Source organism: Anser cygnoides, chromosome 11 (assembly GCF_040182565.1).
Source record: "Anser cygnoides isolate HZ-2024a breed goose chromosome 11, Taihu_goose_T2T_genome, whole genome shotgun sequence".
NCBI classification, from domain to species: domain Eukaryota; kingdom Metazoa; phylum Chordata; class Aves; order Anseriformes; family Anatidae; genus Anser; species Anser cygnoides.
Genome location: NC_089883.1, coordinates 755,707 through 776,011, shown reverse-complemented (window position 1 = coordinate 776,011; position 20,305 = coordinate 755,707). Strand labels below are relative to the sequence as shown.

General features: G+C 43.3%; 1 protein-coding gene across 3 annotated transcripts in view; it reads right to left on the bottom strand.

Annotated features, from left to right (window-relative positions):
- The window catches only part of GOLM2 (golgi membrane protein 2), a 23,165-nt gene extending 2,860 nt beyond the window's left edge, over positions 1–20,305 (bottom strand). For 2 of the 3 annotated variants that reach the window (XM_048046250.2, XM_048046251.2), the window contains exons 1-8: positions 19,784–20,305; positions 13,392–13,446; positions 12,293–12,395; positions 11,239–11,329; positions 9,963–10,107; positions 9,019–9,099; positions 8,566–8,664; positions 6,980–7,153 (exon numbers count right to left, since the gene is read on the bottom strand). In XM_048046250.2, the coding sequence (XP_047902207.2) occupies positions 6,980–7,153; positions 8,566–8,664; positions 9,019–9,099; positions 9,963–10,107; positions 11,239–11,329; positions 12,293–12,395; positions 13,392–13,446; positions 19,784–20,110 (1,075 nt within the window). In that variant the 5' untranslated portion in view covers positions 20,111–20,305. Of the gene's footprint in view, positions 1–3,135; positions 3,304–6,979; positions 7,154–8,565; positions 8,665–9,018; positions 9,100–9,962; positions 10,108–11,238; positions 11,330–12,292; positions 12,396–13,391; positions 13,447–19,783 lie in introns of all 3 variants that reach the window. The other variant, XM_048046248.2, reaches the window with a different exon arrangement.

The window sequence follows — 20,305 nt, the reverse complement described above, 5'->3', positions numbered from 1 at the left end:
TGTGCTACTTCTTGACTTCTCTTCCTAGGGTTTTAAGCCTCCGGGAAAATCATAAAATTAAAAACAAAACCCCAAACTTGTGCACCCTCAGTATAACCATTTACTGTAGCACATGCACAGACACACGCACACAAACACAATCAGTCAAGGAAATACACTTCAATACAATTCAATGTAAAAACAAAAATGTTTTTAAATATGTTATTCTAGCTGCCATAATTGAGGTATCTCTGTTGGTCCTCAGCCTTCTTCACTCAATAAATCATAAAGCCCTGAAAGCTCAGTTGGTTTTAATTAATCTTTTGCTGCATTTCAAAGCTCACGATGTCTCTCTATATTCAGGAAATATGCTAGTTCACAGGAATGGAAAGCAAAGCTCAAGTCATTGGCATCAGTTGCATCTCTCAACAAGTTCAGCAAGTCTTTTACTTGAGGACAAGCTGTCTGAAGCTCTAAAACACTTTCACAACAGTTGCAAGTGAGGTAGGTGCCCAATAGTAACCTACTCCCACCAGCAGAAGTCTTGTTAATCTACACGACATGCTTTTGTTTGGTAAGAAACTACTAATAAAGCACATGGCTATCACTTGATTTGTATCATCTTTCACCATCCAGCCACCACCAAAAAAAAAAAAAAAAACCACTTTTACTATAGTAGAAGCCAACAACTTACGTATCACTTTGCATTTCAAACAGGTGAACTGAAATAAGTGATGCCAGACTGGATACTGACATGAGCACACCTCCCAGATTTGTGTATTTTTCTCTGATAATTTCAATGTAAGGCCCACACACTTCTAGTGGCAACAGAAAAACATGTTTAACCAAACTGCCTTGTTTGCACATGCCAGATGCTTTGTTCTAGCCTAATGCAAAACCATGTGATGTTTTCCTAATAGTTTTTACGGCAGAAATTCATTTTTTTCCCTCCCTGACCAATTACAACAACCCTTCCTCCAAAACCCCACAATTCCACCTTCTCCTCCTCTACAAACAAATTAAGTGTACAGACTGATGCAGACTTTTTCTAAAACTCTGCTCCTGGCAGTACCACTTGCCATGCTGCTTGACTTGCACAGGAACCAGTCATTAGGAAACAAGACAAGAAAGTTTTGGAGGATTAAGTCTGAGGTTGTAACGTGTGCTGCTCAGACTATTCTTCAGGAAAAGGCTTCCTGAGGCCACTCTTCAATCTTTACTACAAGATACAAAATCTATTACATCTACACGGATATAAAGAGGGGTTGGTCAGAACAAGTCCAAATTTGAAGCCGCCAGAGCAGTGAGCTGAGAGGCATCAACATCAAAACGTGAAAGTTTTCAATTCACTTTCAACTGGAGCTCTTTTTTTAAACTTCCCTTGCATAGCAAGCTACATAACCACAACCTCTGTGGTTTCGAACAATTTTCTACCCTTTAATACTCTATCAGACCCACCCATTTGTAAGAGGCACGCAGGGTGCCCTTCAGGGTCCTGCTGACAGTTTACCACACGCACGATATTCGCTCCCGCTACCTACAGCCCCCGGTTCCCCTGCGAAGGGGAACGCTGCGGCGGCAGCGTGCGCGTGCTGATAAGCAAAGCGGCGCTGGGCTGGGAGGCAGCAGGAGAGGAACAGCAGCGCCACGAGGGCAGCGGCTGCCCGGAGGCTGGAGGGGGCAGGCGGCACAGGACAGCGCTGAGACGCAGTCGGGTTGCGTGGCCTGGGTTAAAACTTCGAGAGTTGTGTTTTGAAGTCCGGGTTGGGACTAAGGTGGCGAGCAGCCGGGCATCTCCTGCTGCGTGCTAGGGGGAGCTGAACTAACAAACGGTAACAAAAAAACAAGTGTCCGCAGGACTGCTTGGATTCGCAGAGCACAGCGTAGACACACAGACATGCACAACATACCCCGCTTTCCTTTCCAGTACAAAATTGTAATCGTTAGCAGCAAGTCTCCTACTTCCATGGCACATCATCAACAAGAGGCCATGTGTACTTCTGTACGTTCATTTGGAAGCTAGCTTTAACAAGCAATTTAAAACCTCATAATAACCCATCCAGAGGAACAGACATGAGTAATCAAGAGTGACTAAAATCCCCTGCTACAGCTTTGAGCAAAAAGTGTAACAAAACAGACCACATCATCTGGAGCACAGTTTTCATTTTCATCAGTAAGTTAATTAATTGCCCAGGGTTCTGATCCATACTTTTCTTTTGCTTGTTCATGAGTTTCAAACAACCAGCCTAGCCAAAAAATGCTTACACCGCATAGCTAGATGCGTGCCCACAGAAGTTAGTTGCTTTTTATCAGCTTTTTCCATTAATTATGCCTAAGAGGGTAATGAAAAAAATGTCTGAGAAACTACCAGTTAAAAAGCTTGCATTACAAGGATCAAAATCAGAGGACACGTAGAACTTTAAGAGTTACCTCCCCCCCCTTTATTTTGCATTATTTCCTTAACCAGAAATACTATAAATGTTTGCTTAAACATTTCCACCCTGCAGACATGCAAGCCTTTCGCGAGGCATTACCAAACAGCTACACGGAGAATGACACACAACGTGGCACATACACGGCAGACAAGCAATGGAGGTGATACGCTGAAGTGCATGCAGAACGAGGCGGTGAACATGCATATACAGGTGTTAGGCTAGCACCAGATGAGTTCTGAGGTTTGGTTAACGAGGAAAACCAGAAGTCTGTTGAATCTGTGTACAATGCATAAAAAATTACACTTCGAATTGATAACTGAGGCTCCATCGTGTGCCACCTCAAGGCAGGTGTGACAAAATAAGCAATAGTCCAAAAGCCACGCTTCTCTACTCGAAAATTGCTTTAGTAATGTCAAAGACTGCATTCCAACCAGCTATACACCAGATTCTGGTGTTTAGAAAATCAAGATATTTCAAATTTCAGAAATGATTTTCCTAGCAGGAACTGTACACAATTCAAGTAAGCGATTGAAGTACTCTGAGAACTGCTGTAACGTTGCTTTCAAATGGAAAGCAAGACCAAATTTTAACAATTGCCTAAAGCTTACTTATTCCATATTAGAAATTGTTGATCAGCAAGTAGTGAGGCTTTACACAAATTCAACAAGAAAACTCAGCGTGGATTTTATTACAATGGGATGGAGACAAGGCCCAAGCTCACCTTGGACGTCTTCTTCTCCACCATCACCATCCTCTTCCTCATTGTAAGCCAGCTCAGCCTGTTTGTCTGCCTCATACTCACCCACGTTCCCATCATCCCCATTATAATCTGCCAGTTTAGAACCCTGCTGCGGATCAACAGGGGATTCATTCTCATCAAAGAATCGGCCTGCGAAGTAGGCAAAGGATTAAGTCAGAAGCAGAGAGGAAAGAAATAGAAAGTTTCCAAATGAAAGCAGACTGCAGGTTAGGATTATCGGCTGTCTGTAGTAGTTCTGATTGGAGGAAAAGGGGTAGAAGGGAGAGTGTGCGGGCAGGAGGGAAAACAACGCTGTTTATGGAACACCTCTGAGGAAAAAGGATGTACTCGACCACTTGGAATTGGGTCTTGTGAAATCTTCATTGCTATAAGCTTCGGTCTTTTAAATGCTGAAGGGCACACAGCGAAAGTTTTGTACTTAGACTTTTTCCTGAGGAGGACTGGAATTTTTCTGTACAAAAACAGAGCAATATGTTGAGCAATATATTTCTGACTTTGTATACGGAAAATAATTTTACTGAGTGTGTATCATACTATCAAGGGTAAAAATCTAACAAAGATCTGCCTTGCATCTCTGATTTTATTTTTTTTTAACCACCTAACGAACAAGTTTCCTGTTGAGCTTTAGAAGTTTTTGAAGTGCCCAGAATCCCGTATTTCTGTCTCACACCAAAGAATTGAGAACTGGTCCAGACAACGGTGCAATAAACTAGAAAAATGCTGGAACTCTAATTAGCTGGAACTATGAAATGCCCAGATAGCCACCCAAGTAACAATGACAGACTGATGGTATAACATCAAGTTCAGTGTTTAATGGGATACTAAGGAGATATGCTCAAGTCCACAGCAATTCAGTCTGCTTGTCCATTGCGTAAAGAAAGCGACACTAAACCAAGACCACAGAGGATTCAAGTCTGGAGGATTACGTGTAAATGAAAAAAATAGGATTACAGTGAGATACAATCTGGACAGACTGGAAACGAACTGAGGAAAGAGTCTGCCAAGGCAGATGTTAAGTGACTCGTGCTGGAAACAAACACAGAAGTTGAAGAACACGATTTCAGCATTAGGATTGAAACACAGGTTGAGGTTACAATGAACAGATGTGAAAATGAACTTATGTCTTAGAACAGTGATAACTGTTGGTTGTGGCAGTGTATAAAATTCAGGGCAGAAACAATGACATACTGCTGCTGTGGTTTAACCCGGCAGACAGCTCAGCACCGCACGGCTGTTCGCTCACTGCCCTCTTCCCCATGTGGTATGGGAAGAGAATCAGAAGAGAAGGTAAAACTCACGGGTTGAGATAAAGACAGTTCAGTAAGACAGAAAAGGAAGGGATAATAATTCTAAAATACACGAAGCAAGTGACGCACAGTGCAGTTGCTCACCACCCACCGATCGATGCCCAGCCCAAGCAGCAGCAGCGCCACCCCCAGCCAACCCCCCCAGCTTTACTGTTTTTTACCCCAGCTTTACAGCTTTTTACGGTACGGGACATCCCTTTGGCCAGCTGGGGTCAGCTGTCCTGGCTCTGTCCCCTCCCAGCTCCTGGTGCGCCCCCAGCCTCCCTCCTCGCTGGCAGGGCAGCACGAGAAGCTGAAAAGTCCTCGACTCTGTGTGCGCACTGCTCTGCAGCAACTAACCCATAGGTGTGTTATCAGCACTACTCTCATCCTAAATCCAGCACACGGCACCGTACCAGCAACTAGGAAGAAAACCAACGCTATCCCAGATGAAGCCAGGCCAAGTGCTTATCCGGATGAGGAAGAAAGACAGAAGAATCACATCTAATGCACCTCAAACGTAGAGAAACAGAAGTTTTGGTCATTTTCACAAAATAAGCAAGAAGAGATTTGATCTGTTCATAAGTGAGAAGTGGTACACTATTCATTCTCTCTTCATCTCTGGAACTAACCAACCCTTGCTAATATTGCTTGTAATTTTGGACACTGCCTTATACAAACAGGCAGAATTGTACAATTCACCCGTTATATATAAAATGAGCTATGGGAAAAGAGCTGAACGTGCTTATAGAAAAAACAAGCCTGTAGATATACAGGAATACTATGACAAGAAAGTACTGATTAAGTTTAAGCTGATAGAAGGAAAGGCTAAAATACTGGAAGGATCCCAGGAAATGCAGCAAACCAACACAGGCCTGCTGTGCTGGAGCCCGCGCGAGCACCTCGGCGCACAGGACAGCCCTGGCAAGCTCGGGTTCCTGCACAGCTTCAGGACGTGGCTGCTCCTTCACTACAGCACCTGCCTCCTGCTTTAAGGGTTTGGCATTTTTGCCAAACCCCAGCCACGCAACTGTCCACAACGACATGTGTGTGCTGGAGCTGGTCTCCTCTGTACCAGAGGGATGAGTTTAGCACCAGTGGACCTCTCCAAATGGCCACTGTTGATCAATCAGGAAATAAATCTTCTAGAAACCAGGACTAGTTAATTTCTCTCTGTGACAGAGCGAAATCCTCTCCTTCACTGTATCATTACCATGCAAGTTATTGCAAGTAAGAGTTATTGCAAAGAGAAAGGGAAAATACTGATCAGTGATAATTACTGACTCTTGGGTATCCACAGCCTTCAACAGAGACATTTCATTCACTGTTCCTGCCTCAAAGCTAGCCCCCCCTTCCCCCCGTGTCACTTAATCCATTACTAAGGATGACAGAAATCCATGTAAAAATGTCAACAACTGAAGTACGAAGGTCCATCCTTTCAGCTGTGGTCACTCACACAAGTGCAGGATCTTCTCGAGAAGCTCATTCAATAAACTAAACAGCCTTGCAAATCTCAGGACACACATAGTGGAAGAAAAACTGAGCAAATTGCACTTTAACTTTGTACATTATTTACTGAATCACATTAATTTACTGAATTATTCGAATACCCCCACTTTACCAGAAAGATCCGTGAGTGATACTAAAACAACTCAAGTCTGCCCTAATGAACTTTTTCCAGGAACAGCAGATTGATATCCAGCCCCCACCTATTCCACCCTGGCCTTTTAGATGTTCCCCTCCACCTCCATATAAATTATAGGAGTATAGTATTTCTGCTGAAATCATAAGAAAACAGTTTGAAAATAATTTTCCTATTACAGGAACAACAACAGAAAGATGCTACATTAAATGCTCTAGGGAATAACAGTATCCCAGACTTATGGTGTTAGCTGCAAGGCAGAGATGTATCTCAGAAACAACAGCACAAAGACAACCACAGACCCGTGCAAATTCTTACCTGCTGTCCGCCCTATTAAGCCCCAGCAGTATTGCTACCAGAATACACAATAAGCAAATACATGATTTGCTCCTGCCTGAAGAATTCTTCCTTGGGCAGACATCATGGAAGAGAAGGGTGTTGGAAGGTTTCCTCATGCAGAACAAACTTCTGGCCAATACACATATACTACAAAGTCAAACTCCCCCTGCGTAAGGGCTGAATTCTTACGATACTGTCCAAAACATCGTAGGTAAGTCAAGTAACCACGTGAATGTAAGTCACTCTATCATGCACGTACCAAAATTCTTAAATTAACAATCTATTTGAAGTGGAGTAGTTTCCTAAAACGTTTTAAATTCCTATAAGCAAACATGGGTTTTGTACTGATTGGATACATATGGAAGATGACACATTATGGCATGCCTTCCCTTGTTTGTTTTAAAAACACCCTAATGTTACATTTCTTTTCAGGCTTACTCTCCAGAAGGCCACCTGCTCTTATGGTTCCTATTTTCCAAACAGGCTGTAATAGAACAGATAGAAAATAAAAAAAAGTATATGACATGGACCAACTTACTTTGCTTCATCTTTTGCAAGTCGCCAACTTTGCTCTTTGGAAGTTTTATATGGTCAGCTTCAATTTTGTGTTCTTTCTGACCTCCCATATTTTCTCCAAAACTTAAATGCTGAAGAGAATTTGGAGGTATCTCTTTCACAGTATCAACATTTCCATCATTGCCACCATGCAAACCTACAAAATAAGGAAATGTGTTTAGTGTTTATGTGGTTCCAAAAGATGGTTATAACGCTACTGCAAAAGATAATTCATCACAATTTATAAATAATCAATATTCAGTTGTTAGCTTCTGATCTGATTTTCAGTAAATATTTAAGTGTTTGATGAAGCCTTGAATAATGCAGTTATATATTGTTTTTTCCTCCTGCTGATTCTGCTTTCATATCCAAAAATCTAGCAAGCAACATAAAGTGTTTCAAGAGCTACGATCTGAGCAGAAGGTTGTGGCAGTAGGTCACAAAAGTTACGTTAAAATAAAAAGCAGAATTACAGGACTACACAGCCAAGGAATACAGAAAACCCTGGTCTCCTTGACATTCATGGTAACTTTCTCTTGATAAACTCTTCCTAAATTCAACAAAACCAGCATTTCACTTGCCATATTCACATTTTCTCATTAATAAAACTCAAAATGAGAGCTTCCTCAAAACAACAAAAAGAAATATTTAAAAGCCTTGGCATTTAGAATATTAAACATTAAATGCATATACAAACCTTGAGCTCACTGATGTCGGTATTCTAATCTGCTTATCTATCCACTACAGAAAGCAAGAAATTAAGAAATACTTCTGCTGGCTTCTTTTCAAAAGAACCAGTAATGGGCATAACTTATAAAAAAACTTCCAATTGTTTAGTCATGTCACAAACACACAACACATATGTTATAGTTCTGTTTTTTAGCAGGACAGCATTTGAACATGCCACCTGAAGCACAGAGCAGACATAACTTAATGTTCTCTTTGACATTAAAACAAAGTCACTTGATCCACAAGCAGTAATTTTAAACATATTTTCTATGGATTTGTGTCTTTTCTAACTGCAATTCTTCCAAACCCTTTCTCTGCAGTACTTCTAGTTCTCTCACATCCTAGACCTCCCACACATCACCCTAAAGTTAGCTGTTAACAGAAACAGGAGGCCACTGAGCAAGTGATAGTACCACTGTTTAATCTCCAAGCAGACCTTCAAGCAACTCCTAATGGTATGCTGCAACTCTAACTAGCACCCTAAGCGGGCGTACTAATTTCTATTACTCTCTTCTGTCCAGTGGAGGAATCTTGAAGCACTTACCTTTGAAATTTCTAGCTGTCAAATTTGGCTGAAGGTGGTCAAAATGCTCCAAAATTGTCATGTGTGTGTAGAGAAAGAAGAGATCATGTAACCAGCCACCTCAGGAGGCCAAGACTAAGACTAGTCTGTAGTAACCTTGTATACAACGGGTATCAATAGCTGTTTTTCCTTTTCGTAACAATATCAAACAAGAATAAAAGGCTGGCCATGTGCACCTAGTGTTCATGATATCATAGCAGATATTAATCAAAAATTTTGCCACAAAATGTTGACACATCTGCTAATAAGAATTTTACCTGGTGCCAGATTTGGAGCGTGGGGCTGTTCAGTTGGAAGATTTATAACAGGTTGATGACCATCACTTCTAGGAGCTGAAATAAGTGGCTTCTTTAAAGCTAGAACAAAACACATTGACAAAAGCCTTAACATGAAACATGAATATAATATCAGCTCTTCCTCTGACAATCTTGTAAATATATTGTTTTTTTGTTTTCAAATCACAGATGAAAATATGAAATACAAGGTTTCCTGGAAAAATTATTAGAAGCGCTGAGGCACTCAGTTTTGAGAATTCAAATCTGTAACAAGCAGTTAAAAAAAAAAAAAAAAACAGATTTTACACCCCACTTGAACTTTACTATCATAGGCAAATTTTAAAACTTTGCATTCACTATGAAACATACAGTATTTATGCAGAATATATAACATCAAAAACCCAAATGTGAAAGCATTAGAATATTTCTCCTAACCTGTGGGAGTATCTTCAGCCTTAGCAGGGTCATTATCTTCTATTTCAGGCATGCCTGCATCTCCTCCTGTTTTGATTTTCTCTGTAAGACAAGAATAGGATGTTCTGCCTTATTAACCTTTAAGTTTTAAGGCTGAATTTCCCTCTTGTGGAAGGCTCCTAGACCAGAAGAAAAATCTTTCATGTGCAGAAAACATCCCACATTGCTAATGCAACTACAAGACTTCTTACGCTGTTTTGCAGACTCCCTTAAGACTGCTTTGGAGCATTGATCCCAAAGTCAGTGCAATCTTCAGAAAAGGATGGGAAACAGATGCACTGCTCTAGTTTGCTTCAAGAAGCTTGCTGGAACAGGCACTGAACTGATACAAAAAGGTGTGGATTCAGCGGTACAAGAAGTAGAAGCAAGGAGAACCCATATACTTCTTGGAATGGACTAGCAGCAGGAAACCATTATAGTAATTACTTGCTGGGTCTCCTGCACAGCTCATAACCAAAGGTTTCCCGCTGTTCCTGGTCAGTTACCCAGCTGGAGAGTTCTCACAGTTCAATGCTCCTCACCTTGAACCACCTTTTCTGTGCATATTCCTGTTCTGCAGCAAGCCGCTTCCCTAGCAGCTCACCCCAAGACAAATTTCAGTGAGTGGAGTGGCAATCCCCAGTTCACAACTGGCCACATGAGGAAGGGAGATGCCAAACAAACTATGAAAATGAACACAAAACTGTGCAAGAAACTACTTTCACAAAAGGACCCAGAAAAAGGACATGACAATCCCTGGATACCTGTAAACTCTAACTTAGTACGGTGACATGGAGCTAAAATCAAGTTACCTGAGTCAAGTAACACATTGCTCTACTTCAGATAAACACATGATTCTGTACGGCAGCAAAGGACGCAACACATTTGGCTCATTATCTATCAGAACTCACAAAAAAAGGAAATACCTTTGCCGTTTACAACATGATCTGAAGGCTGCTCATTCTTTTCTGCATTTTTATCTTCTGTCTCCGTAACAGTCTTAGATATTGCCTGGTCATCACTATTGGGATTTACTTCAGTATCTTTACTGGCTTGAATTTTCTGTGCGGCCTGTTAGAACAAATTAATAAGAAAACAGCATGAAGCATATCCCTGAAAATTCAAAAACAAACTCTCAAATTTAAGATTACTTTGGGCAAGCAAAATCACATTTATAAATTAGATGATCATCTAAACAAACAACAGAATTCCTCTACCTATGAACTTCAGTCTGGAGGGCAGGAGGTGAGATTCTGGACACACAAAATGTAAAATATTGCATGGTTGTATAACATTTACACTGGCATATGTACAACAGCTGAACGATTCATAATTTGTGAGTAACAGAGTTATCCCAGAAGAATGGAAAGAAAACCTTTACCGTTCTGCAACACATTAGTTTTAATTGCAATAGAACAGACACAGAACCTTGGAAAGTTATTTTCATAGGTGCTACATTTGCTAGCGTTCTGCCTCTAGCAGGCAGCTACCGCTTGTGATCTATAAATAAACAAAACTATACGGGCACACAGAGAAAATAACTATGGTAAAAGGAGTGAAGGCCAACTCAGCTCTTAAACACATCACAGACTGGTAAAGACATCATCGGCCTTAAACCTAAGGTCACATACTTAAAGACAATTCTAGCTTTAAGGGAAGATCTGACTGAAATCTACTTGAAGTCTGCCTTATTATTTGAAATGCTTGTAAACAGAGACTAAACAAGGAACAGAAGTCTTCAGAAAAATAGATTATTTCATCTGTTTGTAGGAAAGAGACTAATATTCTACTGACAGCTTGCACCATATAATTACACACTTCACACCATTTAAACACTATTGATATTTGCACCACATTAGCACTAGACGCCTCAGAGCTCAAGCTCCCCTTTGCAATAACCTGTACAAGAACACAGATCCTACCCTGCAGAGCTAAAGTAATATCCATTTTACAGAGAAGAAACTAAAATCCTGAGTGATGGTGTCATGCAAGAAGGCTGTAGCAAGCCTCATCTTCAAGGCTCAGTTCAATGACAGCAAAACATGCAGATGGCCTTACACTGATATCCACCTAGGGCTGCTCAGTACAGTGTTTAACCAAAAGAGGAGAAAGGCGCAAGCCCTCCAGCATATCTGAACTACTGAGTTAGTAACCAGCAGACTTTGGGTTCTTCTAATTCAAAGAAACGTAATCGTGCATTACCTTTTGTTCCCGTACAATTTGGTCCATTAATTTCTTTATGTTTTCTTCATGTTGCAGTCTCATTTCCTTGATCTGCTGCCCACACTGGAGACTTAATTAGAAACACGTTATCAGTCATATTTCATTTGTTTCATATTATATTTGTTATATTTGCTCTCCCATATATAAAATAGGGGGAAAAATGAAGTGGAACAAAAACCTAAACCTGAAATATAACTAGAATAGTCTGTCCAAAAACCTTCGCTGTGGAATGGAAATGGACTGAATACAGGAAAAAAAAAAAAAAAAAAAAAACAGAACTGAAAAAAAAAAGGGACAAAGCAGAAAAACAGCAAGATAACAAACATGCCTTGAAGACATTTCCTCCGAAACCTGGAAAGCAACCGAAAATTCAAGCTTCACAGTTAATCTGTCATCAGGACATATTTATTCCACTTGGAAAGCAATACATCTTCCATGGCTGTCAACACAGAAGATGCACAACTACTACTATCGCTTACTGCTACCAACTCAAATAACAAGATCTGAATGACACAGCTAGATGTCCCAACTTCTCTAACAAGCCACAGAGAGATCCACACAATTCACAAAATTCTCATCTCCCACAAACCTGCAAATACTCTGCATAGCACACACAGAAACAGGTACGTACTTTTTTTTGGCGAAAGTTTCAAACATTTTCTGTGTTAATCTTCTGCATTCCCTAGGGCTTCAGGAGTAATTTTTCTCCTTGCTTCTTTAACATACTTGAAATTCCAATTATACGCAATGCTTTCAACTTCAGTTCAATAAATTACACTTTTCGGAAGACAGCAATTAACAACCCTAGTGGCTTCCAGAACACCGTCGATTAAACTCTTCCACGTATTTGTTAACTAAGACCTCAACATTAACAACAGAACTTCAAAATCAAACAACTAGCTGAGTCAGTCGCATCACTGAATGGGTACACTCAAGTCTGAGGATTAACAGAAATACGATTAACTTGTGCTTTTTAATGGACCTGTATCACATAGACACAAATCTACCATTACTAAAATTCTTGAAGACTTACCTATCGTATTCCAGTCTCCTTGTAAGGTAAGTATTGTTCTTCTTGTACTCATGAAGCTGATCTTCCTGACGAATGAACTCCTGGCGTAACTCCGCAAGTTGTTCTAGACCAAAAAACAAAAACCAACATGAATGTACAGCTATAATAAAAAAATGCCCCATGGCAGATACAACTTTTAATATTGCTATGTAAGTTAAAAACTTGCTCGAGTTTTGTCTTTCCTTCTACATAAAGATCCTTAAACTAATTTTAAAAAAATGCCAACTTGCTTATGCCAGATGTCACTACAGATTACAGAACAACTCTTCTGATACTATGACTTAAACTAAAAAAAAAATGAATTGTTCTTTACCTTTTCATTCAGAAAACTTACACAACGCTATTTCACCTATCTGTTGAAAATCTCCCCAATTTTCTGAAAAAAATCTGTTATTCTGAATAACACAAAATTCCCATTATGTTATTGTTTTTCTGCAATAAATGTAAAAAAGAGGTACTTTCACACCATCCATGGAAACTGTACATTTCCTGCCTTCACAAGGAACTGTTCTAAAGGTTCTTCCCCCTGCTTTTAAGGATACAAATAATTGTTTAAACTCCCTACTATTTTAGGCTGCAACTCTAAAGCTACAGGCAGAAGTGTCAAGTATGCTGTCTGCAGGCACGTACAAAGTTTGGCAGTAGCTGTTCTACGTTTCTCCAAAACCAACACAGTAAGATACACAGACGTGATTACAATGTCCGTAATAACAGCCTAAAAAGATGCTTTCTGGCCCTCTTCTAACCCAGCATCAGTATCACAGCATTGCTGATCCAACTATACTGCACCGTGCAGCTGGTCACGAAAGCGACTGTAGCGTCTTGGGAGCAAGCAGCGCCAGGACACCCCATCTTTCTGCAGGCAGTGGAGCAAAGCCTACGAGGGCCAACCCTACGCTTATATCCAAGACTAGAAAACCAATGAGCATCATGAAATTTCAGATTATGCAATCTTCCAAGCATCATTCAATCTTCCATTTAAGCTGCATTCTGCAGTACCTCAACAATTACAAAACGTGCTTCACAGTCCGCAAAGACAGTTTGGCCTTAAATTCCTTACCCTTTAAACGATGTATGTCTGCCATTTGATATGATATATTGTTCTGCAGCTTCATCTGAAAGGAAAAAACAGTTACATAAATACAGGCAATCTTTGGCAAGGTAGAGAGGGTTTAGACTGTAAAGACTGAGGTACAATTGAACTCATTCTTTTTTCATTGTGAAGATGTGTAAAGAATCATTGGAATGACATATAAAAAGTTCTTGCAAACATAAATAATGTATATTTAGTTATCTGTAAGTGATAACATCAACTTAAACGATATATTTAGGCTTTGCTAGAAAGGATTTGGATCAAATTATTTCCAAACATATTTCTATTTAAAAAAGCAGATTTTGCCAGGGCTAAAATTAACACACTGAATTCTGATACTGCAAAGGGGCCAGCGAATTTCCAACGTCAAAGCCTAAGTATAGAAAAAGTACATAAAAATAGACAAGCAGCATCATAAGTAAAAACAATGTTTCACCTAATGTATGCTTAAAGTAAATATTTAATGTGATGCTAGATAAAATTTGTAACACAAATTATTCTTTTAAGAGAGAATCTGACACCAGTGGACTTCCACAACAGCTTTTAATTTGGTATTCTTAGTAAGGAAAAAAATAGCAGTTCAGTAAGTAAGAAATGCACGTACACAAAGTCATCAAGATGTTTCCTCTTGCTCTTACACAAAGACAAAAATAACAGAGATTAAGAGGAAAAACGCAGATACAGAGAGCGTACTGAGAAAGGGTGAAAAAAAATCTACGACCACCATCAGGCAACACTGACTCTGTCATCATTTCTCTTGTAGTTTCATGATTGAGGTAAAGGGTAACTCTAAAAGGGTGCTGAAACAGGGCTGTCGTTCCTGGGTTACAAGGCCAGGATTACCTCTTGGAGTAGCAAAGACTGCATGCAGTTAACTAAAAAAAGGCAAAGCAAACAAGCAAAAAAATACAACAGAAAGCTTGGCCATTAGTATTTTCACACACAGCTTTGGTGCCATTTCAAATCCAGTTGTCTTTGCTCTTGAGAAGCTCCCTTTCCTACTCCAAAGCAGGGTGTAAGCACGCAGCCCTGGAGGGGACGCGCACACAGGCTGCTCCCGCACGGGCTCGGAAGCTCGGTGCCGTGTCGGTTACCTGCCTTTCCTGCCGGTTACCTGCCTTTCCTGCCGGTTACCTGCCTTTCCTGCCGGTTACCTGCCTTTCCTGTCGGTTACCTGCCTTTCCTGCCGGTTACCTGCCTTTCCTGCCGGTTACCTGCCTTTCCTGCCGGTTACCTGCCTTTCCTGCCGGTTACCTGCCTTTCCTGTCGGTTACCTGCCTTTCCTGCCGGTTACCTGCCTTTCCTGCCGGTTACCTGCCTTTCCTGTCAAAGCAAACAAAGACAAATGCCCTTCCTTTCTTAGGGCTTCCTCCACCCGCCTCCAGCTTCCCTTTTTTCAAACCTTTTGTTTCTTTAACACCGTGTCAGTGACTGTTTGCCTTTTTTTTTTTTTTGTTCTCTATATACGAGAGGCACTCCAGCTCTGATTGCCCCGTTCCTTCCCTCCCGTCCGGTTCAGGCAGGCGGTTACAACTTCAGGAGCTACAGCCATGCGGGACCTGCTGAAATGGGGATTTTCCGCAGGACACCCCGCACGAAGGCGCGGAGCGATGGGTGGGGAACGTGTGGCATAACGGGGCTGCTCCCCCGAAACTGAACGGGGGGCAGCGACATCTGACCTGTAAAGGGGGAACTGTCTCTGTTAACAGGAGTTTGATTTGTAGATAGATAGCATTAGTTCTATCACACAATCCTTCATTTTGACAATTTTGAGTTTCAGAGAAAAGTGACAGGATTTACAGCCAAAACAGCTCAGCTGACAGCAAATGTCCCTAATCAGAGGGACAGAAACAGAAGCAGCTTTTTATGATTCATGGGATCTGTCCCACCTACACATGCAGAAAACCCACTCCACAACCGTGGCACAAGTCCAGTTCTTTCAGATCTGTGTCCTCCCGGAATCCAGACCCACTGGTACCACCCATATTTCTCTGTGGCTTCTCAGATCCTTTCCAAAGCAGTTGGGAAGTGTACAAGAAATTGCTGGAGCTAATTATACGCAAAGGCAACCCTTCCAGTGCTGTGCAAATTGTAACAGTCTCTTCATATAAAGAAAGACAACGTAAGAAAAGAAAGTTATAGACACACCGGAGCTTACGTCTACGCATTTATTGCAGGACTGAACACAGGTGGCAACTGCTTCCCAATGAAATAAGCACGCATCCACCCATATTTCCCTATGAGTCATTCCTTTCTCTAGGGCAAAAGCCCTCCGAACCGCCTGCCGAAGCAGCACAGGAGGTGTCCATACCCCTCTGCCTCGCTTCAGGCCCCTGGGCATTCCCGCTGCATGGCTGCAGCACACGCTGGAGCAGCACACCACAGCTCTTTGAAAGACTGACAGCACAAGGGGCTGCGTTCCACAGCTCCGTGATCTTCCTACTGGTAACTGCCCAGTGCCTTTTTCAGAACAGCCAGTGCCACCATCAGGCAATTACCACGGCCTTGGAGGTGCGGTATTTGTCACGCTAATGATCAGCAACACGCGGTAAGGTAGAAAGACATGCTCAGCATCACCGCTGCGAAGCTACACCTTTGCGAACCGAGGAGCTACCAAGGGGCTTTGGCAAAAAGGAACACAGCCGGCTGCTTCCAAGGACGTTTCAGTCACCAGTTTCATCCCACGAAGCAGGACTTCTAGGCATCGGCTACAGGGCAAGGATTTGTTACGCACCCAGCACAGCCAGCGACAGCTTTGGGACGAACAAGGCGTGCTCCTAGGAGCTGCAATAGCAAATACAGAGATACGAACCCCTACACGCTGGATGGCTGCCATCTGGAAGCTCTCCACCACAAATTCCTGCCATTCAATCAAATATTGAGCTGACGGCAAAGGGCTGTGTAAAGCTATGAAAAATGCATCCTCACGGTGTGCTGCAAACAAGCATGAAAGGCTCAGGACTCCCAAACGCTGAGCCACTGCAGCCGCCTGCCTCCCGAAGAGGAGTTCTCTCCGCTTTGTGCCAGGGCCCAGCGACCACCACGAGCTCACCAAGACGAGCACAGGGTGACAGGAAAAGAGAACTCCCAAGAAGCCAGGTCTCGTTAGTAGAAAGAGGGTGATTTATAGTTGCGGCTTCCACCGTGGATGTTACCAACCACTGTACAAAATCTGAGCTTCTGATCACTGCCACGTTCTGTCGCAGCTCCTTTTCTTTACCATCTCTTCTTTGGCGAGGAGGAAAGCTTACATTTTCATGTAAGTAGCTCCCATTCCCAGAAAGGCTCTTTTCCAAATTCTAGTTAAAGATACCCCATTTACTGTTTCTTCCTTCAGAAGACCTCTCTTTGCAAGAGGCACCTCTCCAGGTGTTCTACAATACCTTTGTGAGATTTGCAAGGCAGTAGCTCTGGAAGGCCTAAATACACTGGGTAAAGAACGGCTCAAGCTAGATTTACAGTCATTTGCTCTCCAGCTTCCAGTGCGACGAAATAAAACGTTCAGCTGCATTTCTAGGGGTCATCTTCATGGCAGCCTCAAGAGACATTTAGTAGTTTCCTCCTTTGCCTCTCAGCTTCCACACCGTGCGAGCAGCAGGTGCTGCCTTACCACGGTTCAAACTTTGAGTGTGAGTCGGGTTTGTGGGGGTGTGGTTTTATTTTATTTTTTAAAAAACAAGACACGAGGCCACTTTATTATCTTTGCTTTTTGTTCTTATGACAGATCTACATTCTGGTGCAGTGTGGCTGGCTTGTTATGTGTGCAGAGGGAGGAGAGAGGCAAGGGTTTGGGCTTGGCTGTAGATATCACTGACCTAGGAGGAAGCTGACGGAAGAAATTCAGGTTGCCTCAGCACTGGAAAATGCACGGTTGATTTGCGTGACCACCAAAGAACCTCTTACAAAGATGAAGGAGCACAAAGCAGAACTGACGCTGTGACAGGCACCAGAGCGGCATCTTTCAAATGAGTTTGCTATGAAACAAACGTAGATCTGTTGTGATCTCCTGACAGCCCAGGAGTTACCAGTGTTGGTGCTTTATTATAGCGCCCATATTCCACAAATGGGCTGGGATCACTGGAATAGCTTGTTCAAAGAACATCTTTGCCAAATTCTATTCCAAGAAAAAAAAGTTCTCAGTCAAGTCTTTTGGGCAGGTGCTTTATACATACTCTGCACTTTTTTTCGGTAACAGATCTCTTGACTGTTTCACTCTCTGAACTAGAGTCACTTAAAGGTTTTTCATCGTTTTGGTTAGTTGATTGGCTTTAAATTAGGATATAAGCCGCTGAGAACATGATAGTAGTTCAAAGAGGAGGAAAAGAGAAATGGTCAGTGACTGGTTACCAAAAAAAAAAAAAAACCACCATACTGCTATTCTCACCTATTAAGGCACATTGACCATTTTGAGCACAAGCAAAGAAATTATGATATTCAAAGGCTACTAGCTCGTAGGATCTAAAATAGCAGCCTCTGGAACAAAGAAAGAAGATACAGGTCATGTATCGCAATATACATGATATTAACAATAAAAAATAACTGTGAGGTTCATTAGTCTCATCTCTTTTGCTGCCCTCCTGCTCTGCCCTGCAAGACGCCAGCCCGAAAGCATTCACAGAGCAGCCAGGTACAACAAAGCGGTCAGCGCACACAGCTCAGCAGCACCTCCAGTTGCACGCCGCATCAGAGGGCTTCCAGTGATTCTCATGAGGCACCCTGACCTTCACTGGCATTTTGCCTCCTGGTGTCCTGCAGCAAAGCGCTAGCCATGGATTCTTACCATTTCAGTATCCACGAGAGCCCAAGGAAGGGAGTTCCAGCACGTAATTAGGTGCTGTGATGGACGCCCCCGGTGTTTTCAACCCACTACCACTTGTGGATGCTTGCTTTTATTGAAGAGGACAATGAACAAGTAAACCTACCTGCCCCTCACTATTTGTATATTAATGCTCAATTAAAAACAAACACAGAACATATCAGTTTAGAAGACTATAACCAGCTCTCTGTCTTTTACAAGGGTAATCATCTTTGTTACCAACCTAACCGCTTTAATTCCAGCACAACAGTTCAGCTTCTTTTACTTGTCACAGACAAATACTTTCATGCCTGTGTAAAATAGTTATTCATAGATTAAAGTAGATTTTATGGCGTCACAATGCATTTAATTTGTATTTATTTCCGATGGAGAGCACTGCTATCTACCATTACATACCTCATCAGGTTTTTTATCCCAATCTCTCAGGAATCCAATCAGAAAAAAATAAATTAAAAAGAAATCACGTTTGTTGAACACACAATGGCTTAGTGTGAATGGCTAGTAGGAAAAAAAACATAACTCTGATACAAACTAAAACAATTTGAAAGAGTTGGTAGTTCTCCCAACTTACTTCCCGATAATTAGATTAAGACGTGTAAGTATTTACTTTCTGTGACAAAGAAATGTATTTTCTTACCCTGCTCATTAAAAGTACGATATTAAATGGCCAGAAAAACAAACTCAGCCAGCGATAAGCCTGACAGGGTGGTATTTCCATAAATCCGAATGTGATAAAGCATTCAATCAGACAGTAGAATTATGAACCGTATGCAAATAAAGCACACGCTGCCATGCACACGGCTGAGTAAAAGAGAACTTGTCTGCTGTCTACCGCAGGCTTAACTCCTCTTAACTCACGGCATTTGTTATGAGAGCAGGCCAGGGAAGGTTGATGCACTCACTCATTCTCCTTTCCGTAAGGAAAGGAATTCCCAGGCCACGTCCACATAAAAGGGCAAGCTGAATTTCCTGTTGGCGTGGCGTGGCTAAGAGAAGTGACACGTTATGACAGCAGCACGATTTTTTTTTCCCCAAGTACACGCTGGCTGCATCAGACCCAGCGCCTGGCAGGCGAGATGTTCTGAGGTGCAGCGACAAGCTGCAGGTGCTGCACCCGGACAGACACCCGGACAGACAGACACCCGGACAGACACCCGGACACACACCCGGACAGACAGACACCCGGACAGACAGACACCCGGACAGACAGACACCCGGACAGACAGACACCCGGACAGACAGACACCCGGTCCACAGCACACCCGGTCCACAGCACACCCGGTCCAGCGCCCTCGCAGACGAGCGAGCTGTGGCTCTGGCTTTAAGGCTGTGCACAGCTCCCTGACCGATCACCAAAGACTGAAGAAACTGAGGAGGAAATTAACACAGAAATTAACGAGAGACGTCTGGAAAAGGGAGCTTGGGGAGCTCTCAGCGCCAACCCGCCCGCGGCCCCCGCTAATTCCGGCTCCGCTCCTGGAACAGACCCGGGCCGGCAGCAGCCCCGCCTGGCCCCCGGCCCCCGGCCCGCCCCCGGCCGTACCTTGCTGTCCTCGCACTGCTTCACCTGCCCGTCGCGGGCCTGCAGCTGGCTGCTGAGGTGGCTGTAGTCGGCCTCCTTCTGCTCCAGCTGCTTCCTGTGCGAGTCCACCTTGCCCAGCAGGTCCGAGTTCCGCCTCTCCAGCCGCCCGCGGGCCACCTCGGTGCGCTGGGCCTGGCTCTGCAGCTCGGCCAGCTCCTCCTGCAGCAGCGCCTGGCGGGACGAGGCGCTCCAGCAGTTGAAGGCGAGGACGGCGATGACGGCCAGCAGCGCCACGAAGACGAAGGAGGGCAGCCGGCCGCCCCTGCGGTTGGCCCCGAAGCCCACCATGGGGGAGGCCGCGGGGCGGGGGCGTCACCGCTCGCCGCCTCCGCCTGAGGGGAACCGGGGCCGGGGCCGGGGCCGCTCTGCCCCCGCTGCCGGGGCTCCCAGGCGCGGGCCGGGGCCGGGACGCTGACGGGGACGGGGCCGGGCCAGGCCGCGGAGCCGCGCTGGCGGCGCGCCGCCCACCCCTCCCCTCCGCCC